The 17,896-nt window shown below is 45.9% G+C and overlaps 2 protein-coding genes across 7 annotated transcripts in view; one reads left to right on the top strand and one right to left on the bottom strand.

Annotated features, from left to right (window-relative positions):
* Nucleotides 1-2,292: 2,292 nt before the first annotated feature.
* Nucleotides 2,293-17,896, top strand: part of GPR149 (G protein-coupled receptor 149) — a 125,186-nt gene continuing 109,582 nt past the window's right edge. For all 3 annotated transcript variants that reach the window (XM_048955333.1, XM_048955337.1, XM_048955335.1), the window contains exon 1: nt 2,293-2,416. The gene's annotated coding sequence lies outside the window, so the exon portion shown is untranslated. The remainder of the gene's footprint in view (nt 2,417-17,896) is intronic.
* The window catches only part of MME (membrane metalloendopeptidase), a 38,801-nt gene continuing 27,401 nt past the window's right edge, over nt 6,497-17,896 (bottom strand). For all 4 annotated transcript variants that reach the window (XM_048955341.1, XM_048955340.1, XM_048955339.1 and 1 more), the window contains exons 18-23: nt 16,499-16,618; nt 15,649-15,782; nt 13,991-14,056; nt 10,728-10,823; nt 10,261-10,337; nt 6,497-7,877 (exon numbers count right to left, since the gene is read on the bottom strand). In XM_048955341.1, coding sequence (XP_048811298.1) covers nt 7,778-7,877; nt 10,261-10,337; nt 10,728-10,823; nt 13,991-14,056; nt 15,649-15,782; nt 16,499-16,618 — 593 coding nt within the window. In that variant the 3' untranslated portion in view covers nt 6,497-7,777. The remainder of the gene's footprint in view (nt 7,878-10,260; nt 10,338-10,727; nt 10,824-13,990; nt 14,057-15,648; nt 15,783-16,498; nt 16,619-17,896) is intronic.

The following is a 17,896-nucleotide window of genomic DNA, read 5'->3' as shown; positions in this document are numbered from 1 at the left end:
GAACACCTGCAGGGACAGGCGGGCATCCACAGCCCCTCTGGACAGCTGTTCCAGCACCTCACCGCTCTCATAGCAGGAACTTCCCCTGACACCCAACCTCAATCTGCCCTCCCTCAGCTTCAAACCATTTCCCCTTGTCCTGCTCACAGGCCGGTGAGTCTCACCTCCGTGCCTGGGAAGATCATGGAACAGATCCTCCTGGACAACATGCTCGGTCACATAAAGAATGAGCATGTGATCCGAGACAGCCAGCACGGCTTCACCAAAGGAAGGTCATGCCTAACTAATCTTGTGGCCTTCTATGATGGAGTGACGGCATTGGTGGACGAAGGGAAGGCGACCGATGTCATTTACCTGGACCTGAGCAAGGCCTTTGACATGGTCCCCCACCACATCCTCATCTCCAAATTGGAGGGAAGTGGATTTGATGGGTGGACGACCCGATGGATAAGCAATTGGTTGAAAGGCCGCAGACAGAGGGTGGTGGTCAATGGCTTTATGTCCAGGTGGAGGCCGGTAACAAGTGGTGTCCCCCAAGGGTCTGTCTTGGGACCGGTGCTCTTTAACATCTTTATTAATGACATCGATGAGGGAATTGAGTGCACCCTCAGCAAGTTTGCTGACGACACCAAGCTGAGTGGTGCGGTTGATACGGTGGAAGGAAGGGATGCCATTCAGAGGGACCTCGACAGGCTGGAGGGCTGGGCTCGGGTGAACCTGATGAGGTTCAACACGACAAAGTGCAAGGTTTTGCATTTGCTGGGAGGAGTGGTCCTTGAGAGCAGCTCGGCAGAGAAGGACCTGGGGGTCCTGATGGACGAGAGACTGAATATGAGCCAGCAGTGCGCTCTGGCAGCTCGAAAGGCAAATGGGATCCTGGGCTCCATCAGGAGAGGGGTGGCCAGCAGGGACAGGGAGGTGATTGTCCCTCTCTACTCGGCTCTTGTGAGGCCCCATCTGGAGTACTGTGTCCAGGTGTGGAGCCCTCAGTACAAGAAAGACATTGAGATTTTGGAAAGGGTCCAGAGGAGGGCGACTAAGATGATCAGGGGGCTGGAGCACCTCCCCTATGAGGACAGGCTGAGGGAGTTGGGCTTGTTCAGCCTGGAGGAGAGAAGGCTGCGGGGTGACCTCATTGCAGCCTATCAATACCTGAAGGGAACCTACAGCCAGGAGGGGAGTAAACTCTTCACAAGGGCTGACAACAGCAGGACTAGGGGAAATGGTTTTAAGTTGAAGGAGGGAAGATTTAGGTTAGATGTTAGGGGGAAGTTCTTTACTAGGAGAGTGGTTAGGCCCTGGAACGGGCTGCCCAGGGAGGTTGTGGATGCCCCGTCCTTGGACGTGTTTAAGGCCAGGTTGGACGGGGTCCTGGGCAACCTGATCTGAATGTGTATGTTTGGTGGCCCTGCTAGGCAGGGGGGTTGGAACTACATGATCCTTGGGGTCCCTTCCAACCCAGGTGATTCTGTGATTCTGTGATTCTGTGATTCTGTGCTGTTATCAACCCTTTCCAAGAGTTGATTCCCCTCCTGTTTGTAGGCTCCCTTTAGGTACAGAAAGGCTGCAATGAGGTCACCCCACAGCCTTCTTTTCTCCAGGCTGAACAAGCCCAGCTCCCTCAGCCTGTCTTCATAGTGCAGGTGCTGCAGCCCCCTGCTCATTTTGTGGCCCAAAAAGCCATTCCCCACCTGCAGCCAGTTTATTTAGCAGGCACTGCTGAGAACACAGTGCTGAGACAGCCAGGTGCCCCTGGCAGCCTTTTTGGGTGCCTATCAACACTTGCGCTTCAAATTGAAACGTACAGAACTAAAGTATAAACAGTCTAATTCAGCTTCAGCTGATTTTTGAGAGCAGAAAGATGTGCCTTGCAAAGACACAACTACTCCCACACTCATCCCTGTGGATCCTTAGCTCGCTCCCAGCTTCTTTGCTGCATTTTTTCCTACAGATTAAACTATGAGATAATGAGCTGCAACCGCTGCTCTCAGCGATGGGGGAGCGAAACAGAACCGCGTTCCTGGCCGCAGGAAGGGAAAGAAGCTCCTGCCAGGCTCGGAGGGTCATAAAAAGTGGGCGATTCCAGGGAAGCAATGCGTTCCACAGAGCGCTTGAAGCGCACTGAGCACAGCGCAGAGCAGCCATCCTCAGGGCAGCAACTCTGCACCTCACCGTGCAGCAGAGCCTCTGCCGGGCAATGGTGGCGCCAACAGGTGGAACCTTCTGGAACGGGGCGGGGCCGGGAACCTTGTGGAAGGGGGCGGGGCTGCAGGCAGCGAGGTGCGGGCTGTGCCCAGGTGCGGAGATGGCGCTGCTCCGCGTGGGCTGGGAGCCGCCTCTGGGATGGGGGCTGAGCCCAGCACGGGTCAGTCGGGGCTTCGTTGGAGCTCAGCCTGCAGCACGGACGCGGACGCAGGTAGGAGCTGCGGGACGGAACGCTGGTTTTATGTCTGCTGAACGCGGCTGGCTGCCGCCTCGTGCTGTGCTTTACAGATGTGGGTGTTTGGCTGCAAGCACTGCTGGGCAGCGCAGGGGTGGCTGTGCGTGTGTGGAAATGAGGCTGTGCTGCAGGCCCGGCCGCGTGTGCCTGGATCCCTCACCACGGCCAGAAGCACGTGGGGTAATGATGTCTGTGTGTTAAAACCCTGATTTGACACGGAGCTGCAGAGAAGGTTGGTTGCTGTGTGAAAACACCTGAGTTTCTTTTTGTGCAAACCGGGTTTGTGCTGAGAGCAGCTGCTCTGTGCGGGGCCGTGCTTTGCTGCTGGGTGGCGTCAGTGCTGGCTGTGCCCCAGGGCAATGCAGGTCGGCTCAGAGGGACAAACGGTAGGGTATGTTTATGCTTCGAGCTTATTGATTTAATGATCAAACGGCAGCTCCCAGGCTCCCTACCTTCCTGTGGTCGGGAGCAGCATGAGGAGGTGATATTGGGATGAAGTCACCTACTGGAAGGCAGCTGGGGGGGAGCGCTGGGCAGCCAGAAGCAGGCTGGTTCATTGATCCCGGCCCCAGAAGTTGTCCTCGATGGAGTAGGAAGTGTTGTAGCCAGGTGGAGTCATCGTGGTGAGCCTGCAGCGTTCTGTGGCTGCGTCTGGTTGAGGATGCATTGCAGGATTGTTCACTCAGAGGAGCTGCAGCTGGAATCCTCCCTGTCACAGCTCTTCCCCAGCAGTCGTGCTCTCTGCCATCAGTTTTCTCTGGGTTACTATGGCTCGTCATGCTGATTAATGACTTTGCTGCACTTCATCACCTCCTAGCTGGGCTGCAGGCACGCAGCACACATGGGCAGGCAGCCCAGTCCTTCAGAAACTGCAGCTAGCATGGGATGTCTCAACACCAGCAGGGCATCTGTCTTCTGCTCCTGCACTGGTTTCTCTTAAAATACAACCTCATGTTGCCTGTGTCAGTTCTGATGTTCAGCTGATCTAACTGATGTTCTGATGCTCTAACTACAGCAGTGCCAGGATATCTAAAATATGCTGATTGGAGAGTGTAACTGGCAAGCTGGGATGTGAAGTGCCGTGCAGCTACCCCAATGGTACCCTGTTGTGCAGGATGGCCTTTCTCGTGGCCTGCCTCTACTCTGGGCTGCGTTCCGACTTCTGAGATCCTGCAGAAGCCAAATTGTACAGTTTTTTTGCATACGCTATACTTATTTCTTTGGTCTTGTCTTCTGTATCCAACATGAATATATAGCAATGCTTGTATGTAGTAAAACAAAATGGGTGCTGTATTGTGTATCTGCTGTGCTGTGACAAGAACAAATACTGAGTTGGCTCTCATTCAGTACTGTACTGGTGTATCATCATTGAGACACAAGACCTGGAGTAGATGTGGGGAATTCAGGAGGAAATGGATCCGAATCTTTTTGATAATCTTAAAACTTGATCAGTAAATCCCCACGTAAGGAAGGAAGGCTTAAAGAAGAGAAATGGTTTACGTAATGTGCATCCTCACAAAGTGCTCTTTGTGTTTTCTGTTGTGCCATCAGTTCAGTGTGTGATGCTACGTGAGTGTCTGCATGGTTGGTGCAGGATGACCTGAATGGTGGTGTTGTCACCAGATCAGTGCGAAGCAGCAGCTGGGAGTGAAAATTCACAGCTGTGAATATTGTCATGAGAAGTTTTGTCCCAGATGTCGGCTTGATGGATTCTGTTACGTTCACATGCCTTTGCATGGTACCTGTGAAGGCTGTAAGGGGTCTGCAGTGCGGGGAGGGCAGTGCAGTTGTTCCATTGCTGAATGTAGGAAACATTTCCCTTTTCTGAGGTAATGATGTTTGGTGTGGAGCACAGTAAGCATTTCTCATCGCACAGCTGAGTGCCAGAGACAGTGGGCAATACAACACCCAGCTGAATGTACGTGAGGGAGGGAACAGATTCCTTCAGGGCACAAATCCAGCTTTCAAACCATTACTGAGCCCCAGAGTTTGGGCTGAGCTCATCAGGACTTGTTTCTGTTAAAGGATGGTTTTACAAATCTTTCTTCTGTGTCGAGTCACTGTTCTCCCCATGGTGGGTTGTGGTGTCCTGGTGTGCGATGAGAGAGGAGCAGCCCAAGGTAACGCAGGCTAAGAAAGACAGAGTGGCACGTGGGATCTGAATAATTTTGGAGAAAATCTGCTTGGTATCAGAACTCAGGGTATATATTTTTATTATTAGAATTGCCACCTCGTTTTCTGTACCAAATGCTTTCTGTTCTGTGAAACACGGCTTCAGCTGTGGGAAGTTGTTATATTCCATGGAGTAACTTCAAATTCTGCCGTGCTCACACTGCGACTGACAAAATGTGCACAGCTGTGGTTCTTCTGGAGGAGAATTTACTCCAATATCTACTGACAAAACAGTATTTTTAAAACCTTGCTTTAGGTTAGTGGGATGATTTGAACCTCAGCAGATGTCTTTTGAGGTGCTTGGTTTTAATCTCCTTCCATGGATATGACCACTGCAGATTTCCATTTAGCTGGAATCTTAAGTTTTCATAGAGCTCAATTTTGTCTTTTTGGAAGACACTTGGTTTGGTTTTAAGTGAGTGACCACACCTCACGTCTCTAGGTGAGCTTAAGGTAACTTGCTCTTTGCCAACCACACTATGAGTGCCTCTTCGCCTTTCCTTTAAAGTAAATAGCTTGCATCTAAATTTGTTCATTGTAGAGTCACTGTCAGCATCTGCCGCTCATGAGTGTTGGTGTTGGTGAGGCCAGGAGCTGCCCAGGCAGCTTTCTGAGGCGGCGCAGCCAAAGCAGCGAGTGTTACAGAGAGGGGAGGACTTCAGCAGCACGGTGCTTCCATCAGTGGTGCCACATTGATTGCTTCTCTATCTTTCCACACAAAGTGTGGTGGTTTCCTGAGCAAGGAAATCCTAGAAAGAAGCAGTGCAGTTGCTTACAATTTCTGCTCCTGATGTGAAATCTGTTAGAGTGCTTATGCAGACCTGGAGAAGCAGCAAAATAGGAATGCCACATTGAGTGGCATGTTTTTCAGGCTTTGTTGTTCTCGAGGCCTTTGGTGGATGCTTCCTGTGGCATACCTATAAATATTTCCCTGACATTAACGTTATAAAAATTAGGAAAGCCTCACTGGTGCTAATTAGTTTGCAAACTGTGATAAAAGGTGTGTTGTGACTTTTCACTGCTTGCTTAACGTCAGATATCTTGCATCTCAATTACTAGTTTCTCTTATGGAATACCTGATTTTCACTTTTGCATGAATGTGAAAATCCTGAGTGTTACAGGTTAAAGCTTGGTTTTTAAAATCCGCCCTGTGCATGATGTTTCTCTGTTGGATGCTACACGTGGCCTTGCTGCACTCAGCAGGTGTGCCCAGTGGCTTTTGGTGAGTGCTGTGGAAGACAAGGCTGCTGTGAGCACAGAACAGGCCTAGCGCCAGCAGCGATGGGGTGCAGGGCTGTGCTGGAGAGCGTGCCTGCTTTTGTGTCCCCAGTGTGTGTCTGTGTCCCAGTGGGGCTCTTTCAGCACTCGTGCTCCCCTGATCCAGCAGCTTTGGCCGGGAGCAGAGCCAACCTCTGTTCATTTTCCCACCTGCTCCAGAGGGGAGGAAGGAAACGAGCAGCCTCCTTTGCTGCAGGTTTGGTCCTGCGCTTAGTGAAGTGAGGAGGGTGCTGGTCTGGGAAACGCGTGGCTTTGGTTTGGGGGCATGCGTAAATATGGCTTTTACTAACGAGAGTACTTTGGTTCCTGCTATGTCTCATTCCTTTTTCTTTAAACCTTCTCATAAAAATTCCGACACCAAATCCTGCAGTGGCTGTAGGTTGTTTCCCAGATCTCCACTCACTTGCTGGCATGGTGTCATGTAACGGAGGCAGGATACATGTGAGCACTTGGTAGCCAACAACAGCTAGGGAACTTTGCCTGTTTCTGCTTATATGCCTTAGGGGTGGTTTGTATTTCACACTTCCCTCCAAACTCCCAGCTCAGTATGCAGATGGGCAGCACGCTTCTCTTCTGCTGCACTTCCTGTAAAGAACACGCACTGCGTTTGGTTTATAATTTCAGTTTATTATCAAAATGTTTTTATCAGATGACAAACTCAAAAAGCTAAAAGGAACATAGGTTTTCAAATATACCTATTGTAGCAGTCATCTGAGGTATCTGCCACTTATTTCTGGAAATCTGTTTGCTTTGGTATACAAAGCAGTTCCTTTACAATCTGCATGATGATGTTCAGTACCTATCATTGCAGATTTAAAGCCCGTTACCTTCTTATTTAAAGCTCTGTTATGGTAAGCAGCTGTGCAGCTTTCCTGGTGTGAGGACTGACATCTGTTAGAGCGTGTACCAATTATGTGCAGGACAGAAACCCTCACTGCTGAGATGGTCAGTCTGAAAGCTGTGCATGACAGTACACTTACTGGTGTTCTCCACTGCACGTCTGTTTTGGAGGCTGTATCTTACTGTCTGATTCCACTCATTACTCTAATTGGCCAGTTCTATGCAGATGATGATAAAATATATTACAATAGTTTAAGTCAAAAGTGTAACTCAGATTTAAATACAAAAACTGTGATTTATACATTGCTAGAAACTTTTAAAAAGGCCAACATTAGAGAAAGCAAGAAAAAGCATAGAAAATTGTGGAGGGTCTTTGATCACAGTCTTATAGATTATGCGTTCAAAAATTAATAAATTACCTGCAATTTCAGTAAATAAACTGTTGTAAATGTGAGTTGAAATAATACACGATGGAATAATTAGCGAGAGGTTATTTAACTACACACATCTTTGGACTCCCTTTGTATAAATGGCTTCAAGTAGAAATGAAAGCATTTGGTAGAACGGATTTATCCTAACAGCAGAGGGTACAAACTCTGACACAGGATGCAGACTGCTGCCTCGTTATCACGTTACGATCAGCAATACCGTGGGTTACTTAATACTTCCTTCCTTTGCTTGATCAGAAATATGGTTCATCAACCAGTGGGAGATGATGCGTTGTACTTTGACATTTAAAATCATGATCAGAAAGCCATGGCGGGGTGGGGAGCAGGGTTAGCTGTGAGTGCAGTGCTGCTGTGCATCCTGCAGGGCTGGCTGAGGAGCAGCGACAGCCACAAGAGCTGGGCGCTGCCTCGCTGTTAGCCTGCACTGGAGAAATGGATTGTTTTGGTGCGATTGCTTCCTGCTTGCCTGTTTCTTAAGGATTAAGGGGACTTCTGTAGTGTTTTTCTGTCCGTTTTCTTCCCTCTGCCTGTTGTCAAAATTAGTCCATAATTTCTGTTTTTCTGGAAAGCTTCTTGAGCTGCAGAGCGTGCAGCTCCATCACCAAACCCGGCATTTTTTAGCAGGATCCATGTAGCTTTTTGTGGTGCATGAAAAGGCTTCAGAAAACTCTGGAGAGTTTTGCAATGATCCTATGACCCTTTAAAACAAAACAAGAACAGCGTGGCATTTTTAATTCCCTTTCTTTAGTAAAGAAAAAAAACCCCAACCAACCCAAACAGAAAGATCCACATTTCTAACCTTTTTCCCCCATCACATTTTGCCTATCCTTAGTTCCCGCTGGCATTTTTTCACAGCTCTGCTTTGCTGACGAGTTTCCTGGCATCAGGAGAATGAGGCCCTGAGCTGGAGGAATGGCTCTCCCTTCTCAGGGAATGTTCATTTGCATCTGTACTCCAATCAGATGGAAACGAAGAGGATACTGTTCCTCTGGGCGTTCTCCACAAATGTTTGAGTGAAGGAGTTTCTTGGAATAAAGACTCAAACAAACAAGAGCTCTCCAGTGAGTATGAGGAAATTCCAGCTACGGCAGTTTTTGCGTGTATAATTGTGAACATGTGTGAGTGTAACTGCAAGGAGCCCCTTGTTGCTTCAGGAGTGGAAGGAGTTCAGTACCTACGTGGGGCAGCAGCTTCAGCTCTGAACGTCAGACGTGGGCACCAACACACATGGATGTGGGCCTGCAGCTGAACTCAGGCAAGGTGTTTAAATGGTGGAGCAGTGCTTCGGTGATCTATGGACTGCAACTGCTGAAACGTGATTTTGCCAGAAGCAGAGCAGTAGGTATTTTGGGTGTAAATGTAAACTCTGTTTACATTTGGTATTAACAAACCACACAACAATGAGCTGGGAATTCTGCTTCCTTCTCTAATATTCCCAGAAAGGTGAAGATCTGGTACCTAGCACCAGCAGTGTTTTCACATTGCATATTAATGCTCGGATACCAGCTCTGTTTCGCTGCCTTTAAGGATTTGATCTCAGCCATCTTTCTGGTTACTTCTTATATTTGTAGACAAACAGTTCTACCTGTCCAGTACTTGGAACTCTTGACCCAAAAGCTAAAATTCTTCTAGGCAAATAGCAATTTTTATGAAGCACTCTGTCCTGCCTGTAGGAGACACAGCCTGCAGTGAATCCAGCAGGTGTTTGAAAAAACAAAAGATAATCCAACCAAACTCCATCAAGCTGAGTGCACTGGGAGCCCTCGTGTGGTTTTAATAGTGTCACACTGCAGTCATCTTGTGGGTATGTCTTGTGCACTGAAATGCTTTCCTTTTCAGAGCTCTTCTGTGGGCTTCATCCTGCAAACTACCTCACCTTCTGAAAACATCAGTATGGTTCCTCATTGGTGTTTGTGTAACTGGATATCCAGCTTGTAGCCTTTCCTACTGATTGAAAAACAGCACAATACAGAATGTGACATGCTCAAAATATGCGCAGATCGGATTGTGAAGATGCTGAAATAGTGGATTTTGGGGGACTTGTGATTCATACAAATGAGGTATAGGAGGAAGGGGCAGAGCACAGCCTCATGAGCAGTGAGACTGAATTCAGCTGAGCACAGGACTTTGCACAAATGGCTTCTGTGAGAGATGTTCAGGAAGTACAGAAACCACCCACAGAGAAATGCCAGTCAAGCAGCAGCTGAAGGAACAGTCGCTACTTTCACCAAATATTTGAGTACGTGGGACAAACAAGATAGCTCTGTGATGGAAAGCCACTGAAGGAGAGATACTGAAATGAATGCTCCGAATTGTATCAGGAGAGATATCAGCCTTTGTGTGTGTGTGAGGCTTGGAGATGACAGTTTTTCAAAGCTATGAGATACACTGTGGTGTCTGCATTACTACATCATCTCAGCGCACTGGACCAGATCTGTTAGACCCAAAGCACTGTTATACTACTGATAAGCAGGTTGCTCTGGCCTAAAATGAACAGGCAGCCCCTAAGATTTCAACTCTGAACAGACATTTTTCTGTATGCCTCTGCTGAATTCAAGCCCACCTTTTCTTGGTAAGGCTAACCAGAGATACAGGACAGAAAATACAGGCTTGTGTGTTGCACTAACACACACAGGTTTGTTTCTGTTTGAAGATAAGTAACCTTCCAGCTAAAACTCTCTTCTGTTACCCTTGTAACAGTGGTGTTGTGTACCAGCAGGCACAGTGGAGCCTGCTTGGGGCTGCAGCACTGCAAGCAGTGCAGCTCACACAGCATTGAGGACACCAGTCCACCCTGCTGGAGGAGAATGTTTTTCTGGCTCTGGGTAGGAAAGGAGTTCCTCTCTCTGATCATCTTTATGCAAACAAAGGCTACTGACAGAAGGCTGTCTCTCATGTTGGTGTTTCTATCAGCAAAGCTGTGCTGGGGCTGGGGGGCAGTCTGCCTCCCTCAGCCATTAGCACCCTGCTGTCTTTGTGAATGCTGAAATACCTACCCTGCTATATAGGACTTCTTAAGTTCAGCAGCTGAAAGCTATGTTATATTAAGGAATTACAGTGAAGATTGGTGCACATGCTGACCTGAATTTTCCTGGGCTGTGGACGTCAGTTTTGATGGAGTTCACAGCATATTCTGGTCTGTATGTTCCACACCATATCTACACATAACAAAGAAGAGCATCTGTTAGCAATGAGATTGTCCAGGAAGAAACCTGCTGTCATTTCACAATGAAGTACTTGGAGATTAAATTTCATATTGAAATGTAGTAAAACCATGTATTATTATTTTTAAAGTGTGTTCTTATTCTCAAACAAAGGCATTTGAGCACAAGAAGCTGCCCACCAGATTTATCTCTAGATGAATTCATTTATGTGGGTAAGATGAACCTTACCTAAGACTTTACTTTCACTACCTTGTAGAGAACGCTGCTCAGCTTAGCAGCTCTGACAGCTCTTAGTAGAACTAAGAAGTCAGCCTGCTCTTCCCGACCTGCTGTTAAACTGTAACAGAGTGATTTTCGCAGCCTTCCATCAAGCATGTGAAATACCTGTGCGAAGTTCAGAAAAAACAGCTGCTGATGGTTCATGTCCAGGCCAGGGAGAAGTTTTTCTTTGCCATTCTTTTTCACAAAGTTCTTATAGGCCTGCAAAATGAATTGTGCAGAAATGTTACAGCTTCCAATTTATACAGTCTACATAAAGTGATGACAAGGAGGAACATCATGGATTCTTTGGCACAATTTATCACAAACTACCTTGGCCATCTATCTTGCTACTTGCTGCTTTTCAGCACAAAAAGACAGGGCCATTCCTTCGTACTGCAGTACAAGTAGCCCGACTGTATCAATACAGGTTTTGCAATGAATGGACCTTACAGTAGAGTTGTACACCAGGTTTACTGCCTCATTGACATTGGATTAAGTAGTAAGAGGAACAGGCTTAAAGAAAGCAACTTTCTGTGATGAAAAAAGAGAAGATTAATGGAGTAACAGGCACATCCAGATCACTAGGTCTTTGTGTAACCGTGCTTCCTTTTTATAGAGGAAGAAATTAAGGGTGCAGATGAGTGAGATGTTCTGAAATACCTAGCTATGAGAATTAGTGCTACACTTCATCAAGCTTTATGATAATTTATGCATTACATTCCATTGGATGGTTACATATTTTCCTAGGCAATCCTTTCATGGGGTTAATTAATGAATAACAGAGTATGCTCTGTAAAAGAAATGGCTGTGAGATTCTCTTCTATTGACTCAGGCGTTGGTGCAGTGAGGCATCAGCAAGCTCTGTGCTAAAGCAGCCTCCACGCTGTCAGCGCTCAGAGCTTCTGTATGAGGCTTTATCTGCAGCAGCTCTGTCTCCTGCAGGCTTTGTGGGTCAGGCATTACTGTCAGTTACCCTCAGTCTGTACCTGCATGGTAAAGGTGGATGTGGGAAGGCACGGTGCTGTGCTGCTTTCCAAAGCATTGCCCCAAACAGAGCAGAGCTGACGCAGCTCACCTGAGTCCCAGCGTGGGACCCCCGGCACGTGGGGCTGTGGCTCAGTGACTGGGCTGCCTACCCCAGCCCACCTCTGCCACTGTGATCTCTGGGCAATCCAAGACATGATCCAGGGATTTGTTTCCTCCTGCACTCACTCGTCTTTCTCTCCTAGCCTTGTTTTTCCTTGTCCCTAATGAGATGTGTGGCACAAAGTTTCAGCAGCTGCAAAACTGTTGTAACAGCACACGTGCTGTCTTGCTGTTTTTTTTCCCCTCTCAAATATTTATCAAGTACACGTATGTCATACAATGCAGAGTTCCAGGATCCAATTTTACTAGCATAAAATTGATTCTGCAGAGAGAAAAAATCAGTTTTGTCAATTATTTAATGTTGCATTATAAAAGGTTGATTTCTAAAAGTAAACCTCTTGGTTTGGTTTGGTTTTTTAAGCAAATGGCAAAAGACTGTAAAACCTTTCCGTAGTAAGAACGACTGCTTTCATGTTTCTTATAAAGGCCATGTGTCAAAGTGTGTTGTTTGTTTACCTCCGCTTAAAGAAAGATGTTGGCAGATTGGAGGAATATTCTGACCAAAGGCAGTGCCAGAAGAGTGAAGTCAATCACTGAAGTTAGCTGAAGAAAGTGCAGGCAACAGGTCTACTAAAAGGCTCCAGAAATTTTGGTCATTCACGAGCTGACCAAGATTCAACAGTGCCATGGTATCACAAAAAAGGCAAATGTCGTAGTGGGGTGTATGAACAGGAGCATCTTATATAAGCCACAAGAAAGAATCCTTCTACTCTACTTGGCATTGGCCAGGTCTGAGCTGGAGCACGCTGTACTGTTTTGAGCACTGCACTCAAAGAGAGACGTGGAGCAACTGGAGGGAGTCCAGAGGAAAACAGCAAGAATGAGCAGAGGTCTAGCAAACATGACCTATGAGGAAAGATCGAAAGAATTGGGTTTGTTTAGTCTAAAGAAGAGAAGTCTGTGCTTTACGTAACAGTCTTCAAATATGTAAAAGGTGGCTGAAAAGGAAGGAATAGATTGTTCTTTGTTTCTTGATTGATTGTTTTTTGTTTCCATCTTGATAGCAAGGTTGTGATAGCATTCAAACTACGGCAAGGATGTGGTGGATCTTCTCTTACAGAGTGTTTGAGTGGTTGGCTGTGCCTGCGAGGGTGGGGGTGGACTGGATGGCCTCTCAAGATTCCTTCTGGTTTATTCTTATTTATGTATTTATTTTACTGCTTCTGATATTGTCATAACTAGGGAAATCCAACTGGGTTTTTTTTGGTAACACTTCTGATTTTTTTATTTTTTCTGTCTATGCCCGTTCCTTTCAGAAAGGGAATGCGATGTTGTGGGCTTGTGTTGTTTTTTTCATGTGTAAGTATTCGGGTAACTGAAGATCAGAGTGATCTATTATGACCTACTGAATCCTCTTTTAGACTCAAGTCATTTTTAATCTCTCATTCATGATAGTATTTGCCCTCAAACATTCCTGTTTCTATTGCTGGGAGTGTTGCGGATGGCCTTGCTTGCAGGAGTGGTGTGACTTGGCCTGTGCATTCCAGCAGGCACTTTGTTGAGCAGTGACAGCAGTGGTGTTTTCCAGTGGTGGGTATTTTGCTACAGAACAGGGTGCTCAGGGAAGGAGACAAAGCATTGTGTTACGATGGCCTGCACTGTCAGATTTGTAAGCAACATGGAAAAGGCCTGGAGAAGCTGACTTGGTTCTCATCTCTCAACCTGTCACAAAGAAAAGACCTTGTTTTACTTTCAGTCTCTGAGATGGCAAATCCGAAGAAGTAGATCTCTGTTTCAGGGAGAGAATGAAAGGAAAACCAGAAAGCAGACAAGCTCCCCATGGAGGGCTTAGGACAGGGCATCCAGATATCACTGACATCTTTGGATACCTGCCCAGGGGATGCTGTATGAGACAAGATTCTGAACAGTGTACGTAGTGAATAGAGTTCATGCAGGCAGAGATTTAAAACAACAACAAAAACTGCCTGTGTTTGTTGACAGAGTTGAGAAGAAAATCATTCTGTTGCTCCTTCCTGGTACAGAAAAGCTGGTGAAGACAGGTAGCCAGAGCTGCTCAGTATCATCAGTTCAGTTTGGTGATTGTTCAGATGTGGCCTGAGACAGTTAATGGGATGAAAGAAATACAGCAGTTGTCAATGGTTTTAAACTGTGCTTTGATGACAGGATAGGTGTGGTCCTGTCCCTACCACAAAAGCAATGCTGCTTCTTCAAATGCTGTGGAATGAATTGTCTTAACCTATGATGATTTCAGCTAGAATAAAGAAATGGATACTTCTTACCTTATATGCTTGTCTGACACCCCCGTTATCAGCAATGTTTTCTCCTAGTGTGTTAATTCCACTCAGCTGTAAAAGAAAAAGAGAATACAGTCTCTGGAAAGAAGAGCTTATCCAGGATCTGGATGCCAAATGGTGTGCCTAATTCACTTTTACATGGGGAGAATTCCCTTAAAATCTGAAGTTGTAGAAGACTGTGACAGAGAGGATCTCTGAGAAGTCTTCTTTTCCCTTATCTCAAAATCCATGCAGACACTCTTGTTTTCCCTAACCTTCTTTCTCTCCACACAGGGGCTTTCTAGGACCTTGCATCTCTTTTACTCAATTTCTGATGCTTAGTTGTGTGTTCATTCATTCTTCCTATTTTCTCTGTGGTTTTAATGCTTATGTTCTTGCCACAGTTCCTATTAGGGGAAGTTGGCAACATCTGTCCACATGGTCTACAAAACAACTTAAATCTAAACTGCAGGTAGCTGTAATTACCAGTTAACAGACATCAGCAAATCTGCTAGGAAGTCGTTAAGTGTGTTCCTGGATATTGGGCAAGTTGTGTATCTCTTTGGTAGCAAAATGCAGAGAATAAAACTATTTAGCTCTTACTGTATTCATAAATCAGTGAGGCATCACTAATGTGATGAAGCTTTGGTAATACAGGAACCATCAGTGTATTTTTAAGACGTTGTACTTCTGACCTGCAGCCCAGGACCTGGGTTACAATATTCAAAGCCGGAACATTGAACTTAATCTGTGAAAAATGGCAGATAAACATGCAGAAAAATTCTTTTCCTTCAAGGTTTCCCTGTTGGTCCCAGCTGTTTAAAAACTGATGAGGAAATCCTCAGCACAGTAGGGTTTATCGTTTCCCTATTGAGTAGAATGGGATTTATTGTCAGCCTCTGTAAAGACTGTGCAGTGGTAGTCAGGGAAATACCTTCTTGCATAGCAGGTACAGAGTGGTGTATGGAGTCTGTGTAGACAGAGCTGGCGCTTCCAGTTGCAGTTTCACAGCCTGCAGTCGATGGGAACAGGGCTGGTCTCATGGTCAGCATGAGGACTGCCTGCCTCACCGCTGCCTGCTGGTGTGTGTTACCACCGATAGGTGATGTCAGACAGACCTGATCCTGCAACTGTTCTCATGGAATTAGGGCTTCCAGACAGTAATAATGCCGATAGCTGCACAGTGCTATCAGTGCAGTTACATTTAGGTCGGCTGTTTTCCATCTTTTCCTTGCACTCCTGCTGTCCCCTGGTTCTTCTCAACCCTGATTGCTTTCTAATTCAGATGCTTATCTTCAGGAAAGAGCAAGAAACTTCTGAGTGAAGGAAAGCAGCAAGCAAGGTTTGTTTTGATGCTTTAGGGAAAGAAGATCAAGCTTGCATGTATTTTTTTTTTTCCTGCTCTAATGGAATTAAAGAAGAGCCTTTGAGGGCCCATGAAGGCTCCCAGAGCAACGTCATCTAGGGCTGCCACTCAGACAGGACAGCACCTGCCTTGTTCAGAACTGGCAGCATAGGTATGGAGTTGCTATCTTTAAGAATCTTTTGCTGTTTTTCCTCAGCCGTTCATGTGAAAAAGGCTTTGCTTATTTAGAACATAAGATTTTTGTGGTTTCTCATCAAAAAAAGGTGAACGTTGGTAGTTACAAATGAATATGGCATACCTGCTGTCCACCTGCTAGGTCCCATGAGAAGTTTCCATACTGGTACACAATGCACTGTGATAAGTCCTTAAAACTGCGGGCAGATTCTTCAGTCCACCAGTCTACGAGGTCTCCATTCTCATTGAAATTTCTGCCTGTAACAATATTTTAGCAGAATGATGAATATGGGAAAAAAAGAAGCTTTTGATGCATGAAGAAGCATAGCAAATAAATATAATCACTCATAAAAAGAATCTCTCTCCAATGAGGCAGTCATACAGATGATGTGCTCCTATTTTTCCTTTTTTTTTTTTTTTTTTTTTTTTTTTTTTTGAAGGGCTGCATTCCAGATAAGGAAGAAAACAAACTAATTCAGCCTGAATTAGAAGGTGTGAGGAAGGTTCTATTAGGAATCATGGCACTGTGCCTTTGTGTGGTGCAGAAATGGCTGTGCTGGGCAGCAGGTCTAGCACCTGGGTCCTTGAGTTCACAGCTAGACCTGCTTTGTGGCACACACTGCTCGGGATGTTGCGGATCTTACGCTCAGTTCTTTGTTTGCTTTGTTCCTCTAAGAAAATACTTCTGGTGGAGCCTTGGCAAAAGTAAGTGACCAGGTGCAAGGCTAAAGGCTGTGTGTGCTGCGGGTCTGCAGGCTGCAGCCTGGCAGTGAGAGGAGTGTCTGGGAAGCCCTTTGGCTGGCTCTTCTGGAAATCATCATGGGGAACAACACCGTAACACCTCAGAAATCCAAATTCTGTCTTTTATGTGGAAACTTGGTCTTCGTTTTGTTTGTTTGCTGGAATGACGAAGCACAAAAACCTGTACAATATTCTGCGTGCTCTATGCTTTGTAACTAGAAACTCAACCTTACCGTTGTCGTCAAACCCGTGTGTGATTTCGTGACCGATGACCATGCCTATGCCACCGTAATTCAGAGATTTGGGCTGAGATGCACTGAAGAAAGGAGGCTGCAGAATGCCAGCAGGAAAGACTGCAAAAAGAACCCCAACACGATTAAGGTACTGCCTGGTTCAGCTCTGTGTGAACAGACCGTTTTTACAGATGTGCCGGTCGTGCCAAAGTCACGCTATTCCCTCAGATTGAGCAGCAACACTGATTTTATTTACACGTGGTAATGGCTGTAGGGAATAAGGGCCAGACCAGCATGGCCGCTCCCTTTCCCCAGGCCTGGCGTGAAGGAAAGCAGCTCTTGGGACACTTGCGTAATCACAAGCAGTGTCAGTGTTGTTACTACTCAGTTTTGCAAAAGAGCCGTTGGACTTTTCCAGTTTGCAGCCCTTAGCATGCTCAGACTCCTGTAGCTTTATTATATATGTGTCACAAGGTCCTGAAAGATGGCAAGGTGTTCCTCGGGGGTGAAAACATGCCTTGATGGTTGTCCCCACTTGAAACCAATCTCAGAGAAATCTGTTCTTTTGTAACTCGCAGTAACACCCAGTAGGACCAAGGCAAACAGGCCACACTAGCAGTAAAAGAATTGGAACAAAGAGCTTTTTACCCACTTCTATGCTAATTTCTATGTGCTTTCAGGAAGTGATTTAGTAAAAATAAATCATCTTTCAATTGTGACCTTTTATAAATGAAGATTTTTCTTAAAAGGTTCTTTCTGGATGCAAAACTTGCATGCAAAGGAGTTATTTGACAGTTCTCATACTGTGAATGAAGAAGAACATGCTGCTTGTGTTTCCTTGTAAATCCCAGTACAGTTCTGCCCATTTCTTTCAAGAGGAGAAAGAATCATAAGAAAAAGAAGACGTTAGAAAATGAACTATTGCTGCTGTCCTGTGCAAACTGCTGCCTGCTGTCACAGTAATTCTGTGTCATTGTTACTTTGACATTGCATTAAATTATCTGCGTGTTTCTCTGTTCGTTTTTATTAGCAGATGCTGTTAGCAAAGACAGCAGTATAAATGCTGCACTGTGCGATGGGTATTTTGATGACTGGAAAAACAAAGCAATCCTTGGGGTACAACATCAGAAAGCTGCTCTTTCCCTGTAGCCCACGCCTAACAAGGTGTTTGCTCAGAATGCTGGGCGTCAGTCCTGGTGGCCTGAACACAGCTGGAATCACTGGGAGCTCAGCGTAGCCTTTGCTTGTTGGCAAAGAAGCTCCTTCCTTTCCAGCAGGCGGGCAGTTCCCAGGACTTTGAGTTCAGTTCAATTAACACCCTGTCTCCTCAGCCAATTTTAGAGTAACCATTTGTTTGTTCAATTCATAGATATTGATCCACATATAGATCACAATTCA

This window comes from Lagopus muta, chromosome 9, assembly GCF_023343835.1.
Source record: "Lagopus muta isolate bLagMut1 chromosome 9, bLagMut1 primary, whole genome shotgun sequence".
Lineage (NCBI taxonomy): Eukaryota > Metazoa > Chordata > Aves > Galliformes > Phasianidae > Lagopus > Lagopus muta.
This window is presented reverse-complemented; position numbering and strand designations above follow the sequence as displayed.